Genomic DNA, 24,032 nt, shown 5'->3' on the forward strand with positions numbered 1-24,032 from the left:
GCTGCAAAGCCTTGCCTTCCTTGCAAAGATGAAGTTAAAATGGAACTTATCATTAAGACCACAGACTGGATGATGATACGCTTTGCTACTCTCCCACATAAATGTTGCCCTGTGGGCAGAAAACAAACACAGCCAACAATCTGCCTTGCTATTTTCCTATTTGTAGGGAAGTATGTTTTTGTTTTCGAAGCTGGGCTCTTACACCTGCTTTTCTGCCGTGGCTCAATCCATTCTTCTGTAATTCTTCAGAATGCATAGCCCAGGCAGCCGTATAGTTGAGTAGCACAACTACAAAAGTAGGAAAATAAATTTGTTTGATTTCAAAAATAATACTCCATTTTCTTGCTGTAAAAGCCCTCAGTAAAAATTCTCATTAAAACAGAAGCAAAACTGGAGGGTCACAGTGTCATCTAAAGAATCTGTAAACAACTAGAAGTGGTAAACAAGCACCCAGTAAATGCCTCATACAGAAAAGCTCCCAGAGGATGAGGTCGAGAAAAACAGAAAAGGAGCACCGGTATTTTAAACCAAATTCCTGCACTGAACAGAGGGTTGTACTGAATGGCCTAAAGGTCCCCTACCAATTCTATGATTCTGCTGTTTGGCTCTTGCATTTTATATTTGAAAGTACAGATTTTTGAGCCCTATATGATAACTAAAGTATGGTTTAATATATAAAGCCCTACACCAACCTTCCAGGCTGCTACAATCTTCAAGGGAGGGACTGTTGTCCATACAGAGTTGTACCAATTTCCATACTGGTCCTTTCACCAGCAGTACTTGCTTTGTGAGATACATTCCTCACTTTGGCGTGTTTCAGATGTTCATCAAAAAAGTATCTTTTTAGTCAGGGTCACTCAAGAAACGTACCATTTCTTTCCAGAGGGGTAGCTGTGTTTTTCTAGCATCAGTTTCCATAGGCACCGGCTACTTTATCAATGGAGTGTTTATTCTGGCCATTCTTAGGGTTCAAGACTGGTTAGGTTTGATCCGGAGTACTGTGTCCAGTTCTGGGCAGCACAGTTTAAGAAAGATACAGACAAGCTGGAAAGGGTCCAGAGGAGGGCAACAAGGATGATCCAGGGTCTGGGAACAAAGCCTTATGAGAATTGATTGAGAGAACTGGGTATGTTCAGCCTCAACAAGGGAAGGTTGAGCAGGGACATGATATCCCTCTATAAGTACCCCAAGGGCTGTCACAAAGAGGAAGGCCAGGATCTCTTCTTGATCATCCCAGAATGCAGGTCACAGAATAATGGGATCAAATTACAGCTAGCCAGATTCAGGCCAGATATCAAGAAAAAAATCATTCCTGTCAGAGCAGCAGGCAATGGAACCAAAGACCTATGGAGATTGTGTGTTCTCCCACACAGGAGGCATTCAAGCCATCTGAAGGGGATGGTTTAACTTGGAGTTGGGCACTGAGCACCTGGTAGCCTTTGACCCCTTCCAATTCTACTATTGTATGATTCTAAAACTGACTAGGGCATGCTGGGAGTTGTAGTCCTTTTTTCTGTCTAAACTTGCATAGATTTGCAACTTTGCACCTTTAGTTCAAATTTTCTCCCATGGGAGGATCACGGTATGGTGACAAATGTGCCTGTGGGCAAAAGCACGCCTCGGTTGCCAAGAGTAAAGCGAGTATTAACTTACTTTCTACCTTGATAACCCTTTGGGCATCTGTCCAGTATTCTACAATTAGTCCCTGTCATCACACCGTTTCTCCGCCAGAGGGCGACAATGTGCCTGACTCACAGGAGCCCCCAGAACCGTGAAAGCGAGAAGAACTCAAAATTCCGCCAAGCCACCGCAACTGAGGCCATGGGCTTCTGGGAATCGTAGTTCCCTTACCTACGGCTCGCCTTGATCCTTGGGACTACATGTCCCGGCAAGTCTCTGAGAGGACGGCGCGCAGAGCATCATGGGGCTCGTAGTCTCCCCGCCTCCCTGTCACAAAGCGCATGGGCATGGCAAAGCGGGCTCGTCGAGACTTCAGCTCCCAGAGAGCACATCGGTGGCGGCACCGGCACCCGCGTGGAGGGAGGGGGGTGAGGAGAGCGAGTGATTGATCGATCTAGGAAAGGAAGATGGTGGAGCAAGCGGCGTGGTCACTCCGTCAGGCAGCAACCGGCTCCGTCGATCCCCAGTGCAGAGACTCCGCCCGGCCCCAAGCCGCTTCCTGATAAACGCCCTGCTCGGCCTGGCCATGCCCCGAAAACGCCGGGGCGATGGAGTTCGTCGGGGCGGCAGAGGTGAGTGGGTCGGTCGGTCGGTCGTTATAGCACCGCGGTTGCTCGCCCGCCCGCCCAGTTCCTGCCTTCCTTTCCTGCCTGCCTGGTTCCTTCCTCCTTCGGATGGAAGCGGGACGGGGGACTAAGCCTCCTGCAGCAGGAGGAGAGAGTGGGAGGAATCCGGAATCTTCCCCGTGAGTTCAGCTGAGGTTTTGCGCTCTCCGGGATCCCAGCAGCTGTTGCGCTGGCGGTGACGCCCGAGGCTGAAGTGCCGCCGCGCGTCCAGGCGGAGAGTGACGCGCTTGCACTAAAGGGCAGATCCCCTTCCTCCTCCGCCGCTGGAGTCTGCCTCTCCAGCTGATCGTTCCCCGAGCCGGAGTCGCTCGAGTCGAGAAGCCTGTGTGCGCCCCTTGGTGATTCGGAAGTAGTGGAGTTGGTTGCGGGAAAGGACTCATTGGACAAACTTCCCCTCACCCCACGTGGCGCGCGCTCTCTCATCCTGATAAGTGCAAAAGTGAGAATCGCCGGGTTAGATAAAGGCGCGTGCTTCACAACGGTGACGCTTGACTCGATAGAGATCCTAAGTGGTTCCAAGGATCTCCGAGGACATCCACCATCTGTCCCGTGGCTCTAGTTTGGAATGGTTTCATCCTCCAAACGCACCACACACCCCCTTTTTTTAAAAGACACCCATCCTTTAAAAACTTCTGATGTCTTCATTCTTCAAGTGCAAAACACATCTGAAGACAGCCCCTTCCACCTCCTGCTGCGTTTGGCGAAGAGGTCAAAAGGCTGTTGGGAGGTGGCATAAAAGGCGCGGGCAGAATGTTGTTCTCGAAGATCGCCTATTTCTTTTTCTTTCTTGTATGTGCCTCCGTCAGTATGCAGGGCACAGCACGTGCATGTCATGTGGTGATGAGCTGTGTTCAGATTTCCTATGAAATCTCTGGGAAACCACAACAGGGGAGGACACTGGTCTCCAGGCCTTGCTTGTGGCTGTTTGCTGTCCACTTTGGGAAACAGGATGTCGGACTTGATGGACCTTTGTGTGATCTGGCTGCACCGCTTTTAAGAGTTGAGCGATGAAATAAGCTATAGTTAAGTCTGCCCAAATAAGGAAAAGCTAGAAAACAAGCATTATGGGATGGCAGCAATGCTGTGACTCTTTAACTTCTTTGTATATGCTCAGATATATGAAATCCTTCTTTGTATATGCTCAGAGTTCCCTTCTGAAGTCTCTCCCTCTTCCTCTTTCTAAGCATTTCCTGCTGCAAATACAGATTTTTCTGATTAGTTGGTGAGCTGAATTAAGTTTTTTGATGTCTTAGGGCAGATAATAAGATCAAGTTGATGGGAATGCAAAAGGGCCTTCCCTTAGGACAGGGGAATTGTTAGGTACCTAAATCCAGAGCTCTGGCTCACAACCCAAAAATGCCCAAAGTTTCATATGCTAATTTATATGAGTAGATATATGTGCATAATTAGAAACAATTTCCACAATCTAAATTTCATAGAAGACAAGCTAATACAGCTCTTGCTTACTTTTGGGAGCAAACTGTGCAGTTTCCCAAACTGTGCTTGCTTCAAACTTACTCTGTAAATGCTCACACTTTTTGCTTGGTCTTTCAGGGTCAAATCCAGATGAGGAAGTGCCTGGGACCAGCAAAGAGCTGTCTAGCACTTCAAAGGTTTAATGAATCACTGCAAACTAAACATGGCGCGCTGGCAAGGGAAAGCATAGGAATGTATTGGAGGCTGTAATAACCCATGTTCTGAGGCTGCAAGTTCACATCATTACTGGGGAGTAACACCCATTAAACAAAGTGACTGCTGAATAAATCCTTGTTTGCTGCCCCTTCCCACCCACTTCACCAGTAAGTGCAACGGAACTGAACAGAGGCCTCAGGAAGACATGGCTGTGGTGTTCTTGGTCACTGGACCAGGCGAGGAATCAAAGGTGGCTTCTCATTTTCTTTCAAAAATTTGATTTTGATAGTTTCTGGGATTCCACAACAGCTGTTCTGTTTTTTTGTTTTACAGTTCTGAGGTTCTATCGCCTTGAAATCCTACAATGTACTCTAACTGTTGCAGTTTAAATTTCTAGCAGCCTCGTCATGCAACCCTTAAAGTACTAAAATGCATGGTTAATGCATGCATTGATAAATGCACACCTTTATTAAGTCCAACCAAAGATCTTAATCAAGCTATAGTTGTGGATTTGGGATTTTTACTTGTCTTTGGTTGGTTGTTTTTTAAACTATCACTGTTATCAATTCTCAGATTCTCAGATTTTTCTTTCGATCCAAATGTTGGAACAAATCTTCAGGGTGGATAAGGAAGGTTGCAGCTCTGAACACCTTTATAAATAGTAAGTCTCTAATCATATATTAGATCATATATGAAAGTTGGGCCATAGGAAGGCTGAGCACCGAAGAATTGAGGCCTTTGAATTGTGGTGCTGGCGGAGACTCCTGCGAGTCCCTTGGACCGCAAGGTGATCAAACCGGTCAGTCCTAGAGGAGATCAACCCTGACTGCTCTTTAGAAGGCCAGATCCTGAAGATGAAACTCAAATGCTTTGGCCACCTAATGAGAAGGAAGGACTCCCTGGAGAAGAGCCTAATGCTGGGAACAATAGATGGCAAAAGAAGAAGGGGATGGCAGAGGATGAGGTGGCTGGATGGAGTCACTGAAGCAGTTGGTGTGAGCTTGGATGGACTCTGGGGGATGGTGGAGCACAGGAAGGCCTGGAGGAATGTTGTCCACGGGGTCGCGATGGGTCAGACACGACTTCGCGACTAACAACAACAAAATCATATATATGCTTACCTGGCAGTAAATCCCCTTAAATTCAGTGTTACTTCTGAGAAAAGAGTTCTGAATTACACTGTCAGTTTGTTGCAGTCCTGACCATATCTGCCTGTCTCTCTGAACCCCAAGCTGTTTCCCTACTCCAGATAATTTTCTGTACCATCTCAGGTACCTTTCTCCACCTGCAGCTCTCTCTAAACATGTCCAGGGTTGGTTCCAAGACTTTTTGCTGCTTGAGGCAGAAGCTCATCCCAGTCAGGATGCATAATAGTACTCAAGGCTGTCAAATGATTTTGGCCCCTGAGGCGGAAAACCTTACAGGTACCTTTCCCCTTCCTTGCCATGGAAAATACAATAATGAATTATAAATAAAAAATAATACAGTGCTTTTTCATGACATCCTGAATCAACTGTCTGAAGCAGCTACTGAGACTGTAATGTGTGTGTGTGTGTTTAAAGAACCCTGTCTCTGAAGGACATAAAGGAATATATGGTCAGGAAGGGGAGCATTTGATTTTAGGAAAACTCCTACAGTGTTTTGTTGCCTTATTTGTTTGTTCTGCTTCATATCTAGGCAGATTCCAGAGTGTTGAATAATTAAAAGATAGAACGGGGAAATAATAAAAACAGTAACATTAAAAACAAGGTAACATTAAAACTCTGGCTAATCAGGTGCAACGGCTTCCCTGACCAAAGTTGCCCATAGTGGGCATCAAAACAGCAGTATCGGAGCCGGCCTGGTCTCTGGAAACAGGGAGCTCTCCTCCTGGTAGGCTCCAGTGTCATGCCGTGGGTCCATGTCGAACCAGTGGGAGCATGTCCTCTGATGACCTCGGTGACTGGGCAGGTAGCTAAGGGGGAAGAGGCTTTCTCAGTTATTTCGGTCCCAAGTTGTTCAGAGCTGTGTATAGTAACTGTGTAAGATTATATAAATCTCCCAAAGAAACATCTTGACTAATGGGTGGTATAGAAAATAAATAAATGAATGAATGAATGAATGAATGAATGAATGAATGAATGAATGAATGTAGGGCCTCCAACCTGACTTGGTAACAAATAGATGAGAACTAAGATGCGGAAAGTGAGAATTAAACCTTCTAACTTTCAAATCCTTGCTGTTAAATGTTTTACTTAGGAGTAAATATATTTATCAAACGGCTTGCGTAATGACAAATATTTCACTGCTATTGGGTGCTCTGAAGTAGTTTCCAATCTGCTGCTATGCATGAAACTTGAATGACTTAGAGTGTATTTCTTCTCGATAACTGTGGAAAAAACTGCTCTTGTCGAGAGAAATCCAGAGTGAGAACGAGATCAGTAAAGCAAGAACTGTGGGATGAATAGTGAACCAATGCTTTAAGCAATGTAGATGCTTATTCCCAAAGATATGAAAGCTTGGGGTGGGAGAAAGGGGAAACTGGAAAGATGCTGGGGGAAGGGGAACCATTTTTCCACATTATTCAGAAATTCCCAAGGGAAAAAAGTTTTATTTTTAATTTTCCAGTTGCTTTCTCCATCCCATTTTTTCTGCCTTTCTTCCCCTGGTCATCACATGCCCAAGAACTTTCAAAATGGAAGGAGAACATACAGGTATGAAAGACATGAGTGCCTTAATCTTCATTTGTTAGTTTCTCAAACCTCTGAGATACCTGAATTGACACTGTCACTCGTAGCTTAACCCTGTTAAATAAATATTCCCTGCTTTGGAAGGCGACAGTGTGCCGTCATGGAACAGTGTGGCTTTGAGTCATACAAAACAAACTTGGCATGCACTACTGCATTAAAAAAAGTGACAAAATTCTTCTGCAATGTGTGAAAGTAAAAAAAGAAAGAAAGCTTGTGGTGACCTTTATGGGTGTACTAGACAAATCTGCCAAGCTCCCCCAAAAAATGTGCATATGCAACTGCTCCAGTGCTTTTGTCTTCACTTTTGGATGCCAGTGCTGGGCTGAGCACCTGCTTTCTCACCCGTGTGTAGGGGAATGCTCCAGCAGGGCTGCCGAAAGCTTTGCTGGCCCTGCGCGGCCCGTGTTTCAGTTTGTGGTGTGTGGCGGTGGCATCATCCAGAAAGAGCGGTGTTCTCTCCGCAAGTGGAGGTGAGGCTGTGTATGGACACAGGGCACAGAAACTGGGTGAGACCTTCCCATATGAGCAGCATCAACACTGAATAGCTTAGGTAAGCAAAGTTCTTTTTAGAGCACTATTTTGGAGGCAAAATGAGTTCTCTGTTGCCTGCAGCTTTTAAAAAAAATTTCTAGAAACCTCCCTTGGACACATAATAAACAGACATTTGTGCCTTAGGAGTATTTAGGGTCTACAGAATTATGCACAGTATGGAGAATGTGGATAGGGAGACATTGTTCTTCCTCTCTGGTAGTGCTAGAACTCAGGGTCACCCTGTGAGGCTGATTGGTGGGAGATTCTGTGTTGCAAACAGGAAGCACATCTTCACACAACGTGGAGTTAAATGGTGGAACTTGGTGACCGTCATTGCATTCTGTGGAAGTAATTTGGACCGTTTTTAAAGAGAACGGGACACAATCATGAGAAGGCCGTTGATCACTGCTGGTGCTGAGAGTCATTTGCTGCCTTCAGTATCAGAGGCAGTATGCTGTGCACACCCGTTGCTGGGGAGCATGGGAGGCAGGGCATCATTGATGCGTTCATGTGCTCTGTGTGGATTCCCCGTAGGCAGCTGGTTGGGCACTGTGGGAGCACAGTGCTGGTGTGGAGTATTTGAGGGTGTGGTCTTTACCACCCCTTTGCTTTTTGTTATTTTTTATTATATTTATATCCTGCCTTTTTCCCTTTCAAGGGATTCACAGATCTCCTCCTCCCACTGTCATCCTCACAACAGCAACCCTGTGAGGTAGGTTGGGCTGAGAGTTGGTGACTGGCCTAAAGTTGCCCAGTGGCGACCTGGCTGAGCAGGAACTGGAACCCAGATCTCCCCAGTCTGGGTGCTGCACTCTTAAACACACCACCACCCTGGCTCTTTGTTAAGCCTTTGCCATATGCAAAGCCTAAGCTTATTTCCCAAGGTTTTCTCTCTTAACCTGATAAGACGGCTCTGCTATTCTAGGCAAGAAGTGATAAGGAAAGAGACTGCTGGAGAGAGCACTCCCGCATGGGCCAAGGCTGTGCTAGCCTGTTGAGGTGAAACAGTCAGGGAAGCTCCTTGGTTTGTCAGAAAAAATCCTGAAGCCCGGCCTGTGTTGGCACCAACCCAAACATTCCAAAATAGGGAGCAGGTTCCTAAGCTGTCCAACTCTTTGTGGGGACGGCACGGCTGTTCAGTGCAAGGGAGGGGAAGACGCTGGCGTGAGGGGAAAGCAGCCCTTTTCGGTTAGCCAGTCTTGAAACAGAAAACAGGAGGAGAATGCGGACTTCTTGCACAATGCTGTACCAGGTGTGATGCAGGCCTCACTGAGGTCTACCTTGACGTGTTCAGCACATGCACACACACACCCCTACACAGACACACACACAGAGCTTGTCTCTCTTCACAGCTGTACAGAACGCAATGTCCCAATCTTCTGGCATGTGGCTAGTAGACCACTTGCAAGCACTCAGAAACAAACATGACCCCTGAACTAGTTTGCTGTGTTCAAGTTCACACATGCGCCCCACTTGCCTTCCTGTGGCCAATCGCCCTCGTAAATGGATCGTGAGGGAAACGCCTCGCCCTGTGGGGTTTTGGGGGCTGGAATGCCAGGTCACCGCCTGGTGCCGAACAGCCCCTGCTGGGCCTGAGGCAGAGAGCTCCTGGCAACCTCCCTTTGTGCCGCGTGCTTTGCTGTGGGGCCCAGCTGTGCACTCAACAATATGCGTTCATCCGGCTCGGCTCCAGTCAGCTCGTGGGCTCGTGCCACCACTGCCGTCCGCTCCTTCCTAGGGCAGGAAGCCAGAAGCCTGTTAACCCTTTAGCAGCAGTCACTTGGTGCCCACTGCTCGGCGAGAGCTGGCTGCTGGTTTGGGTGATGTGTAGCGTCTAGTATCCTAGCTATGTTGGACTCGAGGCTGTTGCTAGGAGTCAGGCATTAAATGGCCTTTTGTTCTCTCTCTCTCTCGTTTTGCCATACCCGCCTGTCCAGTCTTTTCCTCCTTTCTGACCTTTCCTCTTGAGTTTGCCACTGCTCTGCTCCTTCATAGGAGCAGGAGAATGGGTTCTGTGTGTCCCTTCTGCTGCCGAGAACATGTGCTGGCTTTTGGATAGCACAACACTTTCTGTCTGGTGGGACAGCCCTTGTACAAAACTCTAATCAACAACAACACGTCTGGATTCTTCAAAGCTGTGCGATCAGCCATTGTCTGCCAGATGCACCAATTCCCTTTTTTCCAGTACAGCTGTTCCTTTCCCTGCCATCCTGTGAAGGGTGCTGTTTAAGGCAAAAGCTTGCACATTCTTGATAGGACAGGCACAGCTTAGTGACAATGGATGAATCCCTGCAGTGTGTCACCCGATCTCACCCATTCTGTCTGCGTATAGCAGGGGAAGGGTGGCTGCCCCTTGGCAGCCTTCCCAGGCAGCCTCCCCGCTTGCTTCTGCTTGGGGTTAGCTAAGGAGAAACTCTGTCTTGCCTCCTCAGGCAGCTGAACATGCCAAAGCTGCCTCAGTGGGTGGTTCTTGGGAGTTTTTGTGCCTCTCAGGGTCAGGAGTTGTTGGAAGTGACTGTTGTGGCAGGTGTGAACTTTCAAATTGGGAACCCGAACCCGCCTGGTTTGACAGCTAGATAGCCAAAAGTATGTCATTATCAGCTGAGCCCATGGAGACCCAGCTTGGTCCACTTTGTATAGCTGCAGGCATTACGTTTTATGGATTTCCACTCCTCTTCACCTGTCTTTCAGTTGTGGGAGCGCTTGTTTGTTTTTACATGCTGAGGCATTATCTTCTCTTCACTCTGGCATTGGACCAAGACAGTTTTCCCCAGCCATGCATCCTCTGGATGTTTTGGGCTACAAGGCCAATTTTCCCTGCCAGCACAATTCATCTCCCTGCGCAGGGCTAGCTCAATTCCAGAGGTGTGGGATGGAGGTTAAGCAAGGCTGTGCAGTGGCCACCTTGCTATTTTAGCACTTTAAAAGAAACATGGCGCCATCGCTGAGCTCAGCAGGGGCATTTTCTTCCCCTGTTTGTCTGCAAAAAAAGTGTAGTGATGCTGACACCTTCCCCAGCCTGGTGCCTTCCTGAGTAACCGCTTCCATCATCCCAGTTCAGCACGACGAACAGCCGTGGACTGGCTTCTTCATTTGTCAGTTCAGGCAAGTGGAATGCATTGAAACAAATTAATATTTGAGGCTACAGTTTTCTTATTCTGGGAATCTAGACGAATCTTTTTGCTACAAAATCAAAGGTACCGGTTCTGAAGAACACTTGCACATGGACAAACACATGTGTGCACATTACCAGTTCCTGAGTCGGAGACCTGGTTTGGATGACACGGCAATGCACCATGATTTGTTATCACAGGCGAGCTGGTATGCCGTAAGAACACAGCCTCGGTCACTGAGGGTAGGTGGTGGTTGCTCCCCCAAACAACCCACCCTGAGAACCCACAAGCTGCCTTGTCTTCTGCAACAAGATGATACAGCCCACCGTGGGGGAGCCCCACAGCCAGTGGGCTGCTTGGAAGAACAGCAAACATCCATCACAACTCTTGAGAGCTGGGCTGGGAGAGCCCAGAGTGGCCAAGTGCTGCTTGGCGCCCGCTGCCAGGAGCTTTGCCTGCCGGCCAAAAAATCACCCTCGCTGGTGGCCCAAGGGTAGCGCTTCCAGCGCCCAGCAAGGAACTGCTCTGTGGCACTGCTCAGTCCTCAGGTCGCACGGTGGAGTGGGCCAGGCACGCCTGCCTCCGACCTGAAGGTAGACCTCTCAGGTGAGACACACAGGCTGGGGAGCCCTTGGTGGCACCAGTAAGTGGACCGGGCACCAGGAGGAGCAGGAGCCCACTCCTTCCGACCCTTCTTCTTGGTCCCCTGAGCACAAGCGGGGCTCGTACAGTGGGGTCAGCTCCCAGCCTTGGCGGGGGCAACATACAGGGGGCTGTTCTCTGCAAGGGGAAGCAGGCAGCCTCCTGCAAGTGGTCCCAGCTGAGGCACTTTGCGCCTCGGGGCACAAGATGCGCTTGTGCAGCGGGGCTCTCTGGCAGCTGCAGTGAGCTCGAATCTGCTTGCAGTTGTGGCTGTTGGAGAGAGAATGGAGAGAGGAGGATCGTTCTTTTTCCTTGCACAGTCTGGGCGACACCCCCTGGAGAAACATCCCCCCCCCCGGGGGAAGGAGGGGGAGCAAAGCAGCAGAGTATCCATGAGAAGTCACGTCCTCTCTGGGGCTCAGGTGTGGCTCATGTGCACAACCACCAACCCACTGTGGCTTGTTCCCTGGGTGGGTTATCATGACATGCAGACTCAGCCCCTTCAGTGCTTCGGAATAGGTAGGTCTGTGAGGCTTTTGATCTTGAGCTTGTATGGGATAAAATTCCTACAAAGGTACTGGCTACCCCAAGCTGAGTGTTGGAACTAGGATACTATCAGTGTAACTGTGCGACTGCTTGTATCTTGTAAATGACTGGTCCAAATGGCTTTGTTTCCTTGAAACAGGCTTGCAAAAGTCTGTGCTATTGAAGCAGTTTCGACACCAACTGATATGGTCTCATAGGAAAAATATATTGATTCTCGCTTCTTGAGCATTGACTTTGCTGGAGCCAGACCAGCTATTACGAAACTCATTATTTTAGTAAATATGCATGCTCTGTTTATTCAGAATGACTGATTCTCTTAGCCCAACAGTATTGCTGTAGTTCAAGCCCAGGTTTGAAAACTGGCTTGCAGATGGGGACATGTTTGTACTGCTTCTTGAACTACAACAAATGCTTTTTCCAACTGCTGATCAAAAGGTATTGTAACATCCACCTCTGTGTAGTGAACTCGGGAGTATCCTGAACAGGTACCTGTTCAGTACCTGTGATTGTGTAGGACAAGCCCCTCTCACAGTTTGGAAGAATTGTGACCCTCAGTCGAACTGACAAGAAAGAGTGAGGGGTTAAGAGTTGCAAATCTCAACAAGGGCTTCACGCCAAGCGTGTGACCTCCACCTTACTGTTGGTTAAAGTGGGATCAGACGTTGAACACCTATGCGTACACCTCCTTAATGCAGTTTTGTTCTGCGTGGGTTGAATGTTCCCTTTTAATGTTTGTGGCTACAGTACCCTGTGTGTTGTTGGGTTCCTGTAATGTTATTATGACCTTTGACTAAAACAAAAATCTGCAAAAATGAAGCTGTATGCTCTGTTTGTATTTTTAATGCTTACTCCATTAATCTCCACTTTCTTAAGATTTTAGTGATCTAAATGACCCCCCCCCCATCCTTACATATAATTCAGCCATTTCTGCTTATTTCACCCTGAATGAAATGAATAATTACTATGAATTTAACTAGGTGTCTTTAAGTACTCAGTAAAGTCCTGGCCCCTTACAGTCAGAAGTGCAGCTGCTGCCTTCTCCCTTTTATCTTCTGGTCCAGGCCTGGAATAGTTAGCAGTAGGGTGTGCCTAAGCTGATAGCGCTACTTTAACTTCGCTCGCGTCAGTAGCAGGCTCATTGCTGTCCCGTGCCAGCAAAGGCATCCAGGGATGTGAAGAGAGAAGATAGCTTTAGGTGAGTGAAAAGCGGGCTTTCCCCTTCCTTCTCCTGGTTGACTGCAGTCTCCAGCTCTGGAGCTTTCCTGGCTTAGCTGATGGTTAAATGTTCTGTGCTCTGTCAGCCTTTGCTAGACACAGTCACTGTCAGGTGAGGTGTGTAAGAGTGAGGTCAGAGAGGCATGACAGGTCATAATGAGGATGCTGTTGTTGTTGCTGCTGTTGTCCAGAAGGGAAGTACACACAAAAGTTAGCAGGTCGGGGGGATGCAGATCATCCTTTCGCAGGCAGTAGCACCCATGTAACCCTCGGTAGGCTCTCTGTATGAGCCCGTGCAGCCAGGCTTTCCGGTGGTGAGCTGGCTCATCCCCAGGCTTGCTTGGATGCCTGTACTATCCCGCAAGGAGTGCTTTTAGGTGTGCAGCGGATTAATGATGAATGGTCACCTGTTGGGTTCTGAGTGCTGCCCTGCTGAATCATGGGGTGACATTGCTTCTCTTCTGCTTCGACGTGCTTCGGGTGGACTGGTAGCTCTTCTCACTCTTTGATGTAGCATGAGCAACTAGCTTGTCAGGTTATGATGTGTACACCACAATAAATTACTTCTTCCTAAATAGTCACCTGTAGCCCCTGTTAGTCACACCTGCAGAGAATAGAACCCTGTTGCATAGTCTACATTCTCCAGGTAGGTAAACATGCAGTTCAGCGTGGTTCTTTGTTCAGCTGGTCGTGAAGCTGCCTCTCAGCTTTTTCATCTCTTCCTTTAGGAACGCGCAGCAACACCAAGATGGAGACCCCGGCCAGTGACGATGAGGCTGCCAGTGAAGTGCTGAGCCACTACAGCAGTGCCAGTGAGAGTACCAGTGTAGTGGAGGAAGTGCCAGGTGAGTGTGGGCGCAGGTGGGTGACAAAAACTCTGGGATTCTGTGTATTAGGCAAAACTTCTGTTCTTCGAACCACAGAGCTTCGCTTGCGCACCTGTGAAGTCTGGACCCTCCACATGACATAGTTTTGTTCACAGCACGTGTTTTTTTGGTGTGCTTTTGGCAGAACTTCGATATGTTGAGAAGGGAGAACTAGCACTCCTGAAAACAAATGGGTTCGTAAGACCCTAAGAAGAGCTGTGCTGGATCAGACCAAGGTCCATCCAGTCTGGCATTCAGTTCACATGGTGGCTAGACAGCTGCCCCCATGAAAGCCCTGAGCAGGACATGAGCGCAGCAGCAGGGTGGAGGAGAGGATGACTGTAAAGGTTTTAGCAAAAACTGCCACCACGTGTTTAGGCTTGTAAGAATCTCCTCCAGGCAACCAGACAGGGAAGATTTACAAAAGTCAGTTCTTTGTGGTTACAGATGACTAATAAGGATATTCATTAGCCATTCACAAGGCTGGCTATAAAAACACAGCCTTGATACGTGCTGGCAGTACATGTCTTGGAGTTAAAACCAGGGTTCTTAGGATGCAGTGGAAAACATCATGTTGAATGCTGGGGCTACTGAAAGATGCACTTCCAGAGGCTTGGTTTTGCTTTATGTTTTTATTTATTAGTTTTATATTTCACCTTTTTTTCTTACAAAGAACTCAAAGCAGCTTACATCATTCTCCTGCTGCATGACATTTTGCCACCAACCTGGTCCTTAAAGTGGCATTCAGCCAAACAGTTAAAAACATAAACCATTTTAATGCTATTATTATCCTGTAATACCAACAGCAACACCTAGAACAATTTGCAGGTGCCAAAAGCCTGTTAGAAAAAAATGTTTTGGCTAAAATGCCAACTGACATGCTTCGGATGAAGAACCTTTTTGCAGCTCTGCCTGTGCTGTTCCGCTCAGACTCGCATCTCTTGTTCTGCTTGCTTTAGGAGTGTGCAAGATCCAGAGACTGTCAGCCTGGCTGGTCTGACTGGGCGCTGATGCTTTCTTTTCTGCTTTGTGCAGGAGGTGAGGCAGTGGATGAGCAGGCGCAGCAAGAGGATGTAGAAGATAAACTGAAAGAGTACATCGACAATGTGATGGACAAGAGGTGAGGTGTGCATGCAGTTTGGAGGTTAATTTTGCCAAATTTTGCCAAAGCAGAGCTTATAGAAGCATTTTGCCAAAGCAGAGCTTATAGAAGCTTATACACGCCAACTTAGTGTGATGCCTGAATTAACAAACTATGGTTTGTTATCAGCTTGAAGTGGTTTGTGAACTCTAAGCTGTTCTGGGTTGACGAGGGTGTGCACATGTTCTGACTGTGCAGTTGTGTACTCGCCACTATTTCCCTTCCACTTGATGCTGATGCCATCTGGCGCTCGATGCTCCTGTAAAGCCGTGGAAGTGAGGGAAGAGGCCTTGGTGTCTTCTCAAGCCCGGATCTAGGAAGAAGTGGCGGGGGAGGCAAGAATGCATTGCTGTCGTTCAGTCTTCCTGCTCAGCAGTGACCACCACACCACCGCGTTTGCTGCTGTGGTGTCTGGCATGGCCTTCTGACTCCGCTGCCAGAGGCCAGTGCATTCAGTGCCCAGGCTTCTGAGCAAGTGGAAAGGAAAGTGAGCGAGCAAGCAGCTCTTGCTCCTATGGAGGCTGAGCTGAACCTGAGCGTCCTTGATTCTGCTGACCTCTCTGCCTCTGGAAGGCAGTGGCGTCCTGGGAGAGTCTGGCTGCGTTATGTTGGCATTGCTCACAAGGTAACATAATGAATTGCAGTGACTCTGATCTCCTGAGCTGAGGGATGCCTTCTTCCCAGATAGTCCATTCCACGTCACGCAGGGCCGCTGAGTATCCTCAGTCCTTATCAGAGCCTTGTTGTCCCCTTGCCATTATAGTTTGCAAGCCTCAGTGTTTCATCATGCACACTGATACTTTCCGCTGGCGCATAGTTCATTTTAGCTTCTCAAGGCCCAGTGCTTGGAGAACTGCGTTCCATGATATAGTTCTCTCCAAGTCTTTCTGGCAGCACCAGACTGCCAGCCAGGATAGGCTGGATGCGGCTCCTGGGAGAAGAGCTTGCCGGATGTGCACACAATGCTTGGCACCGCTCCTTGCGATGAAGTATGAATTACTGCTGCCCTTCAGGCCACGGAGCCGCGTATTCAGAGGGAGCCTGGTGGTTTGGGATGTTGCTTTTAAAAGTCACACCCTTCGTAAGCCTATCGCTTTCCAGTGGCTTTCACTTGTTCCCCCTCTGTTTAGCTCACAAGTCCTGGAGTACCCCGAGATAGTGTGGCCCATAGAAATGCTCACACCCTTGCAGATCCTTGTCTCCCTGCCTCTGTATCCATACTACTTCCTTGCGTGGGTTCAGAAATCCAGCACATGGTAAAATTCAGATGTGTGTGCTGAAGTCTCATGTATCTTTGGGATGAATTGTGTAATACGTGAGTGCACTGCCATGTCTATGTGCCACTGCAAGCTGCAGTTAGACTTGATTTTCTGTTTCTACATTGCCCCCCACACTCAAAAAAGTGTGTGTGTTGTGGATTACAGAGCATGTGCAGTGTACTTATTCACTTCATAATGAAAAGTTCAGTTTTTATATAGGAAAAGGGCAGTTCTAGGCACATACTTGCCGAGAACTCAGACCGATGAGTTATGAGTAAGGCATTGCAGTGGCAGGAAAGGCTTAATTGCCCTGCACAGCTTTTTGGCCTAGTCTGCGACACCCCTTTTTGTATCTTTACTGCCCAGTGATGTCCTTGGTCACTTACAGTCTACAGTCTCAATTCAGTCCTGCATTTTTGGAAAGAAGTAACCTCAATTGATGTAACTTATTCTGAATTAGTTTTTTTTAAATAAGCATGGATTCTTGGGTGGCAAGGGAAGATTTTCTAGGCATTGTTCCTGGGCTGCCCCTTGTTGTGACCCCACGTGTCCTCTCAACCCCTTCCCAGTGCCAAGATCCGGCAGGTTGCTCTAGAGAACCTGCGGCTAGCCTTCTCCTCCAAGATGCTCTTTGACTTCCTCTTGGAACGCAGGCTCACTGTCACTGACTCTTTAGAGAAGTGCCTGAAGAAAGGTGAGTGTCTTGGGGGGTCTTGGGACAGTCTTGGGGACTGACCTGCTTTTATGATGCTTGGAACTTGACCTGCCCTAATCAACACTTGCTGAAATATTGTGCGTTTTAATGGGAGAATGTAGCACTTGCTAAAATCTCTCCCTTTGAAATCAGCCAGAAGTGATTGAAAGCAATAGGAGCAGATAATGGTAACAGTTTCAACTTTGAAAATATGATACTTTTTGATTAACACGGTATCATCCTTTGAAATTTGTCACTTTTGTTATGGCTTGTCCAAAGCGTGCCAGTAAACTTTGCCCCAGGCTTCCTGACTTCCTGGAAACTGGAGCTTTTGTGTCTTTCTTGGCGCTACAGCTATCAGAGAATTGGGAATGCTGGCAGGTTGGATTGCTTTTTTAAAACTCAGTGTGAAGCGAAATGGTGCTACAGCTTTTTCCCACAAATATCCTTTTTAAAAACCCCTGCTTAATAATTCTAAGTAAGAATGAAATAAAATGGGAAGCAAAATGAGGCATGTTAGATAGCACAAGCTTTGTTGGCCTTCCTTCCTCCATCTTTGCTGGACTGGTGGTCTTTTCTGGCATCTCCAGTGTTACCTAGGAAGGAAGTAGAGATGGATTCCTGGATGTTTCTTTAGTCCCTTCCATGCCTCTGTGATGTGATCTTGATGTCACCTTTGAAACAGCCTTTACTGCCCGTGCGTAGCCACTTGTCTTAAAACCACCTTAAAATATTGCCCCAGATGGCACTGTCCCAATGTTGAAAGCGCATCTCGCACTCGAGGTGCCCACCATCCCAGACCTCTTTATCACCCCCCGTGTTTGGTCTTGTATGTGTCTGGCATCATTTGCACATTTTGTACCTGAAAAGAGGCCAACGCTGTCTCTCCCTTCTCTCAGGGAAAGGGGAGGAACAGTCCCTGGCTGCTACAGTTCTTACACTATTGTGCCTTCAGATGGGCTCAGGGCCCGAGGGGGAGGAGGTCTTCCGCAGCCTGAAGCCCCTCCTCGTCACCATCCTGACGGACGCCTCGGCGAGCCCGGTTGCTCGGCAAAGCGTGAGTAGCCCCTTTTCCTTCTGCCTTGAGTGCCTCGGGGAAGGGAGGCGTTACCTGGGTCTGTGGAAAAGTATCCAGGACTTTTGACAGGACAACGTTGACCTTCTCTTCCTCCCTCCCTGCCAACAGTGCGCCACAGCCCTGGGGATGTGCTGCTATATCGCTGCTGCAGACATGGAGGTGATGTATGCTAGAGCTGGAGCCTTTTCAGTGCATGAATTTGAGTTTGCTTTGCAAGATGGTCATTCAGATCAGTTAAAATCATTCATGTTAACACACCCGCCGTCTGCCTAATGGTGATAGATGATCTGGCTGACCTTATTCCACAAATTGATACATAATACCCAACCATTTCTGGAAGTCTGGATGGAATTCATTCTTCCCTTTGGGAACAAAGTATAAATTGCCATTTTCTTCATCACCATGATAGCCCATGTCGTCTTTATACACTATATCAGAAACGGGATGTATGCTGTTTTCCCGGCTTTGGCTGAAAGGATCCTTGTAGCTACTGACGTATAATTCACTGCCCCCAAAGTCTCTAGAGTTCTGATCTTCAGTATCTGCCAGTAGTGTTGTTGCTGGAATTAACTGTAGCTCATAGCCTGTAATTTCTATGATGCTATGCATTCTCTTCTTCCAATATTCCTTACTCAGATTACAATGCAGCCACAGGCTCCGCTACCATTATGCATCTACTGCCTAATCCGCTGCCGAAAATATCCTTAGTATCCTGGCTGCTATATAATTCCACACGCTTACTATTTTATAAAGCTTTTCTCTTGAAGCTACCTTTGATGCAATCCACAAATCTTTGAACACAATACCAGAGTTACTCTAAAGTCATTATTTCAAATTCTCTGTCCTACCGTTGTTTAATTATCATAAGAAATTTCTTTACTGGGCTTAGCTAAATAATTTATATGAATTTACTGTTTATTTCATTTTTAAATGCTGCTCTTTCTCATGGCAGTTTACATGGAGGGTGCCTATTTTATGCCACAACAGCCCTGCAGGGTAGACTAGGTTAAGAAATACAGGTTGGGTCAAGATACAATTGAATGGAATTTAAACCTGGGTCTGCCTGGTCCAAATTCAATGTTGTAACCACTACACTACACTTATTCTGGTTAGACTATCAGACTAGATCAGCTTTCTTTCTCATACTGATCCTTGGAGCCTGCCAGGTATAGATTAGCCGGGAGTTAACATGGTGGACAATGCCACAGTTTGAAATCTTTTTGGATGCATTTTGTGCTGTGAGGCAAACACTGGCATGTGTTTGCAAGCCCATCCATTTTGTACTGAGAAACAGCCCTCTGGCCACTCGCATAGTCCACTCTGTGAGGAGGAACAAGGGCTGAGAGTAACATGAGAAATGCCTCCTTCCAGACAGAGTTAACTAACAACATGCATGGGGCTCAGGGAAGTTTAACTGCACCTGGGAAGGCAGAAACTCTCCGGTTCAGTAGCCAGCAGGACCTGGGAGCAAATGCCATCCTGAGCCCCAGCAGAATTTGCTGAGCTGGTTAACTAGCAGCTCTTTTTGTTCCTATTCCTTAAAATTACATTCTCTAAAATGACTATTTAAGAATTGCATGTATAGCCTGCACTTTTCCTCTTGCAAGGAAGCCAAGGCAGTTCACACGACCCTCTTCCTCTCCATTTTGTCCTCACAACAGTGACCTTTCAAGGTGGGTTAGACTGAGAGTCTGTGACTGGCCCAAAGCTACCCAGGGAGCATCATGGCTGAGTGGGGCTTAGAACCCAGATCGCCCAGGCACCCAGCCCAAGACTTTAACCCCCACAACACACCGGCTCTTGCTGGCTTTTGTTGCTCATGTGAGAACCGACTGATGCCTGTCTCCTTTCCAGGACCTGGTCTCTTGCCTTGGGTGCTTGGAGGGAATCTTTGGCCCTTCCTGCAGCAACGATACCAGCTTAGTGCCCTCCCATCACAGTCCTCTACTCCAGACCTTGCATTGCAATGCACTCCAGTCGTGGTCCCTGCTCCTCACCATCTGCCCAGGCACCCAGATCAAGAAGATCCTGGACAAGTGAGTGACCCATCTTGTCAGGCAGCATTTCTTCTGACGGAGAAAGCCCTCCTTTTGCCTTATTCAGTTCTAGCTCTCAGCAGAACATGTCGAAAACTTGGAGGTAACGGTTGAATGAAGAGAGGTCACAATTGCCCGTGTTAAGTTTATCTGCCTGGCTATGAGGAATTGGGGCTGCGTGCTGAGAAAAGGGTAGGGGCACAACTTCCCCACAAAATGGAATTGCTGGTTGGTGGTGATGGCTTATTCCTTTACTTTGCCAGACATCAACTAAGGACAGGTGCCTAAGATCTGCTTTTTTCCCTGTTCCTCCCAAAACCGTTTTCCTGTTGAGTCTGTAAGCCTAAACCTAAGTCACTAAGCCTGGCTCATTATTGATATTTGTAAGTTGAAGTGCAAAGTAATGATACTGTAATAAATAAATCGCGCTTCTTTCTTCCACAGTCATTTACCTAAGTTGCCTCTGATGCTGTCCAGTGATAATGTCAACCTTCGGATTGTGGCGGGTGAAACAATTGCACTTCTGTTTGAATTGGCCCGAGACATGGAGGTACACGACTGCTCTTCTCGTTCTTGCATGTGTGTCCTTGTGTGTGAATGGCCAGTGTCTAATCATCAGAGAACCTTTGTGTTCTCAGGCGGTGTGTCAGCAGGTGCAGAGGGGGAGGAAACAACATGGGGGAAAGGCCATGTCCTGTTGGTAGGCTTCCCAGGGGCACCTGGTTGTCCACTGTAGGACCTGAATGCTGGCCTAGGTGAACACCTGGTCTTACTCAGCAGGAATGATGCTGTAGACCCTTTTCCAACAATTCAGAAGGATACTCTGTGAAGAACTTGAAGCCTGCTTTGGAGTCATTGTTAACCAGCTCTAAGTTACATCCAGTATTCCCAACTAGTTTCCTTAATAATATGGAAGGAGACGATCCCTTGAAGTCATTCCTGGGGTCTTCCCTGGCTTGGTGCTGCTCCAAGACCGACCTTAGATGGCTTAGTCTTGAGTAAAATGGTGCCACACCTAAATTTGGGTATTGGCACTCCATCCTTCCCCAACCAGCCATCCTCCTGATGCTCTGGACTACAACTCCCAACATTCTTGACTGGCTGGGGCTGATGGGACTTGATGTCAAAAATATCTGGGGAGCACATGGCTGAGCATGGGAGCTGCATGCTGTCAGTAGCTGTGCCAGATCAGTGGACTGGGCACATGGGGTGCTGCCCCTTTATAGTTACCGAGTAGGAAGGAGGAAGACCCCAGGTGGAGTGGGGGGAGTGTGGGGAGAGTGGAAGATGGATATGCGTCACTCAGAGTCTCTTGGATAGACCGTGGCCTGCAAGCTGAAGCTTCCATTTGGCATCTGATCTCATCTTTGTCCCAGGAGGATTTCTATTACGAAGACACGGACCTGCTGTGCACAAAACTGAAAGCTCTGGCCACAGACAGCAACAAGTACCGAGCCAAGACAGACCGGCGCAAGCAGCGCTCCATCTTTCGTGACGTGCTGCATTTCATTGAGGTGCCTTGCCAGGCTCTCGCCATTCTCATGTCGTGGTCTGTAGGGGGTCTTTTCCATTCAGCATCAGTGCAGCCCTTAATCCCCCAGAAAGCAAAGGCACGGGGACTTGACCCTACTACAGACACTCACATTCCCATAATCACACTGACCTGTGAAGCACAAGCTATGATTACTCACTAGGGAGGAAAAGCGCAGAGTTTGATGCCTTGCCTTGTTTTTCAGGTTGCTTCCCATGTCCCCAGGCTATGGCCTTGCATTCGAACTAGGTTCCAGAGTCCAGCTCAGATTCAAGCTCTGGACTTCCTGGAAATCTGGAGGGCTTCCCCTCACCTCCGGAACCGAGCAGAGTTCCTCATGCCTGTGCCCCCTCGATACCGAAAGCAACAGCAGCCAGCACTGTTTGGGGCAGCTCTGTGAGCTGCTGCTCAAGGCACTGCACTGAGGAAGCAGTATAACGGGGTGCCCAGTTGGCGTCTTAGCGGAGACGCCGTGCACAGGTGCTCGCGTAGAATCGGAAATGCCCCAAGGGGGTTATCCGGCCGTGCCCTTAGTGCCTGCAAAGTGCCAGTCACACCTTGCCTTCCCTGAGGGTGCGCAGTGCCAAGCGTTTCTCTTCAGTTATGAGGGATCTGAGGGTGCGGGTGGCATGAGCGCCTGTTCTCTGCAGAGTCCCCCAGTATGTTTTCCCCTGCTCCAGAACGGGGAGTGCCATGAGGAGACCATCAAGTTTGGACTGGAATGTATGTATGTGGACAGCTGGGCAAGGAGGAGAACATACAACGCCTTCAAAGAGGCACTTGGCTCCGGGGTCAGGCACCATCTGCAGGTGAGCACAGTGGGGCAGGGATCTCTGCTGGGGGCGTTTGCCACCGAGGGAAGAAATCGGGGTGGGGGCACAGTTGTGTGGGGTCTAACTGTGGGGAGCTGCTCTGGTGTTTTTCTTCTAGCTCCAAGCTGTTCTGTCTTTTCATCCCTAGAACAACGAGCTGCTGCGGGAAATATTTGAGCTGGGCCCTCCACTTGTGCTGGACCCTGCGGCTATTAAAGCCAGCAAGATCTCACGTTTTGAGAAGGTACATCAGCCGTGTTGCCACCTGCTGCCATGCTGGGTTTTGTCAGGCTGGGGGTCTCTCTGAGAGCAGTCTGTTGTGCACCTTTTCCCCACCAAGGGCATCCAAGCACAGGCACCTGGAAGCGCTGCTAGGAAGCAGCTGGGGCCCACCCTCAGTCCAAAGGCTGAAATGCAAGTCTCCAGGCCCCACAAGGCCAGCAGGGGAAGGGTTCCGCCTTCTCACCGTCTTGTGAATGTCCCGGGGGCATGTGGCTGGTTGCTGTGGCTAATATACACTGCTGCCTCAGAGCACCTGAACCCAGTCTGGTGTCCTCCAGGTGTGCTGGACCACAACTTCCATTGCTCCTATCCCGAGAATGGTGGAAGCTGCAGTCGGATCCATCTGGAGGGCACACGGTTGGGAAGGCTGGCTCTGCCATGCCTCTTGGCCTGACCTAGCAGGGTTTTTCCAGTGCTCTTGCTTTGCTGTGTTTTCCATGGCAAAGACAGAGCTAATGATAGTCAGTCTCCCACCTGAGTGTGGCAGCCATCGTCCCGTGTGTATACACAGACATTACTCCAACGGGGTCTAACAGAATTAAATCCTTAGTTTCACTGTGCCCCTTGTGTTCTTAAATTTCTCAGTCTGAAATCTCCTTAGCTAATTTTCTATTTGTCTCCCACCTCTCTCTTTTTCTCTTCACCCTCACCAGCACCTGTACAACTCAGCTGCCTTCAAGGCCCGGACAAAAGCAAGGAGCCGCGTTCGAGATAAGCGTGCCGACATCCTTTGACGGGGGCTGCTTTCCTCCTGCCTTCCCTACAAGCCAATGAACTACAGACCTGGACCACTGTGAACGCTGCGGGGGGAGGAAGAGCCTGGGCTGAGGGGCTCCCATGCCCTGGCTCATTCAGGAACCAGGCTTGTGCCATGGCCCCTCAGCCCTCCCCCCTTGCCTGGAGGCTTTTATATATGTACAGAACGATATTTAAATGTCTTGGATCTTTGAATCATGGTGGGATGGCAATGGGCAGGTGCCATTTTTATTTTTTTAACCAAAAATCTAGATGAGGTTGGGTAGTGGGGAGATTTATCCCCTCCACCACTGGTTTTTTAAGCCAGTGACTTTTTTAGCCTCCTTTCCCTGTCTTCATTGCTGAATGCCTTCTGCAGTTGCTCTTGCGGTGCGTGTGGTGAGCGCAGGACTGGATCTTCTCGGCTGGGGACTTTCTTGGCAATGAACTCAGCATGAGGGGTTGGTTCAGTGTGACTGCAGTGTCCACAGTGAAGGCAAGGAAGGGAGTGGCTTGAGGTTGGGTGCCTTGGGGTTCTGCCCCTCCTGTGTGGAAGGTGTTTTTGCCTTGGATGGATGAAATGTACTCCAGAGATCAGTATAGTTCATTAAAAGGTTGGACTGAGAGAAGGGGGTTCTACCACTTCTCTGCTCATGCAGCTGCCTATTCTTCATCGTTCGCCCAGCGAGCTTCGTGACTGCCCAGGCAGGCGCTGCTTTGGGTCCGGAGAGGGCCACCAAAGCTGCATGGAGGCTGGGGGCCCTTTGCGGCCTCGGCTCCCACCCTGTTGTCCAAGCTGCAAGGCAGGTGCATCGAACAGACTCGCTTGCTCCTTGGATAGGACTCGTCCCTGGAGAAGATGCTGTCTTCTGAGCGGTGCTGCA

General features: G+C 48.6%; 1 protein-coding gene across 3 annotated transcripts; it reads left to right on the forward strand.

Annotated features, from left to right (window-relative positions):
• Window positions 1-2,119: 2,119 nt before the first annotated feature.
• On the forward strand, window positions 2,120-23,802 carry IFRD2 (interferon related developmental regulator 2). Of its 3 annotated transcripts, none has more exons than XM_044451092.1 (12): window positions 2,120-2,252; window positions 13,443-13,559; window positions 14,616-14,700; window positions 16,550-16,674; window positions 17,574-17,731; window positions 17,861-17,911; window positions 19,607-19,788; window positions 20,233-20,338; window positions 21,165-21,302; window positions 22,000-22,128; window positions 22,280-22,375; window positions 23,067-23,802. In XM_044451092.1, exons 1-12 carry the CDS (start codon window positions 2,207-2,209, stop codon window positions 23,145-23,147), a joined length of 1,314 nt encoding a protein of 437 aa, XP_044307027.1. In that variant the 5' UTR covers window positions 2,120-2,206; the 3' UTR covers window positions 23,148-23,802. The 3 variants fall into 3 exon arrangements, with proteins under 3 accessions (XP_044307027.1, XP_044307029.1, XP_044307028.1); XM_044451094.1 differs by lacking the exon at window positions 2,120-2,252 and adding an exon at window positions 4,992-7,217; XM_044451093.1 differs by lacking the exon at window positions 2,120-2,252 and adding an exon at window positions 12,603-12,694.
• Window positions 23,803-24,032: the final 230 nt, after the last annotated feature.

The sequence above is a fragment of the Varanus komodoensis genome, unplaced genomic scaffold (assembly GCF_004798865.1).
Source record: "Varanus komodoensis strain SLA01 unplaced genomic scaffold, ASM479886v1 scaffold6_2, whole genome shotgun sequence".
Lineage (NCBI taxonomy): Eukaryota > Metazoa > Chordata > Lepidosauria > Squamata > Varanidae > Varanus > Varanus komodoensis.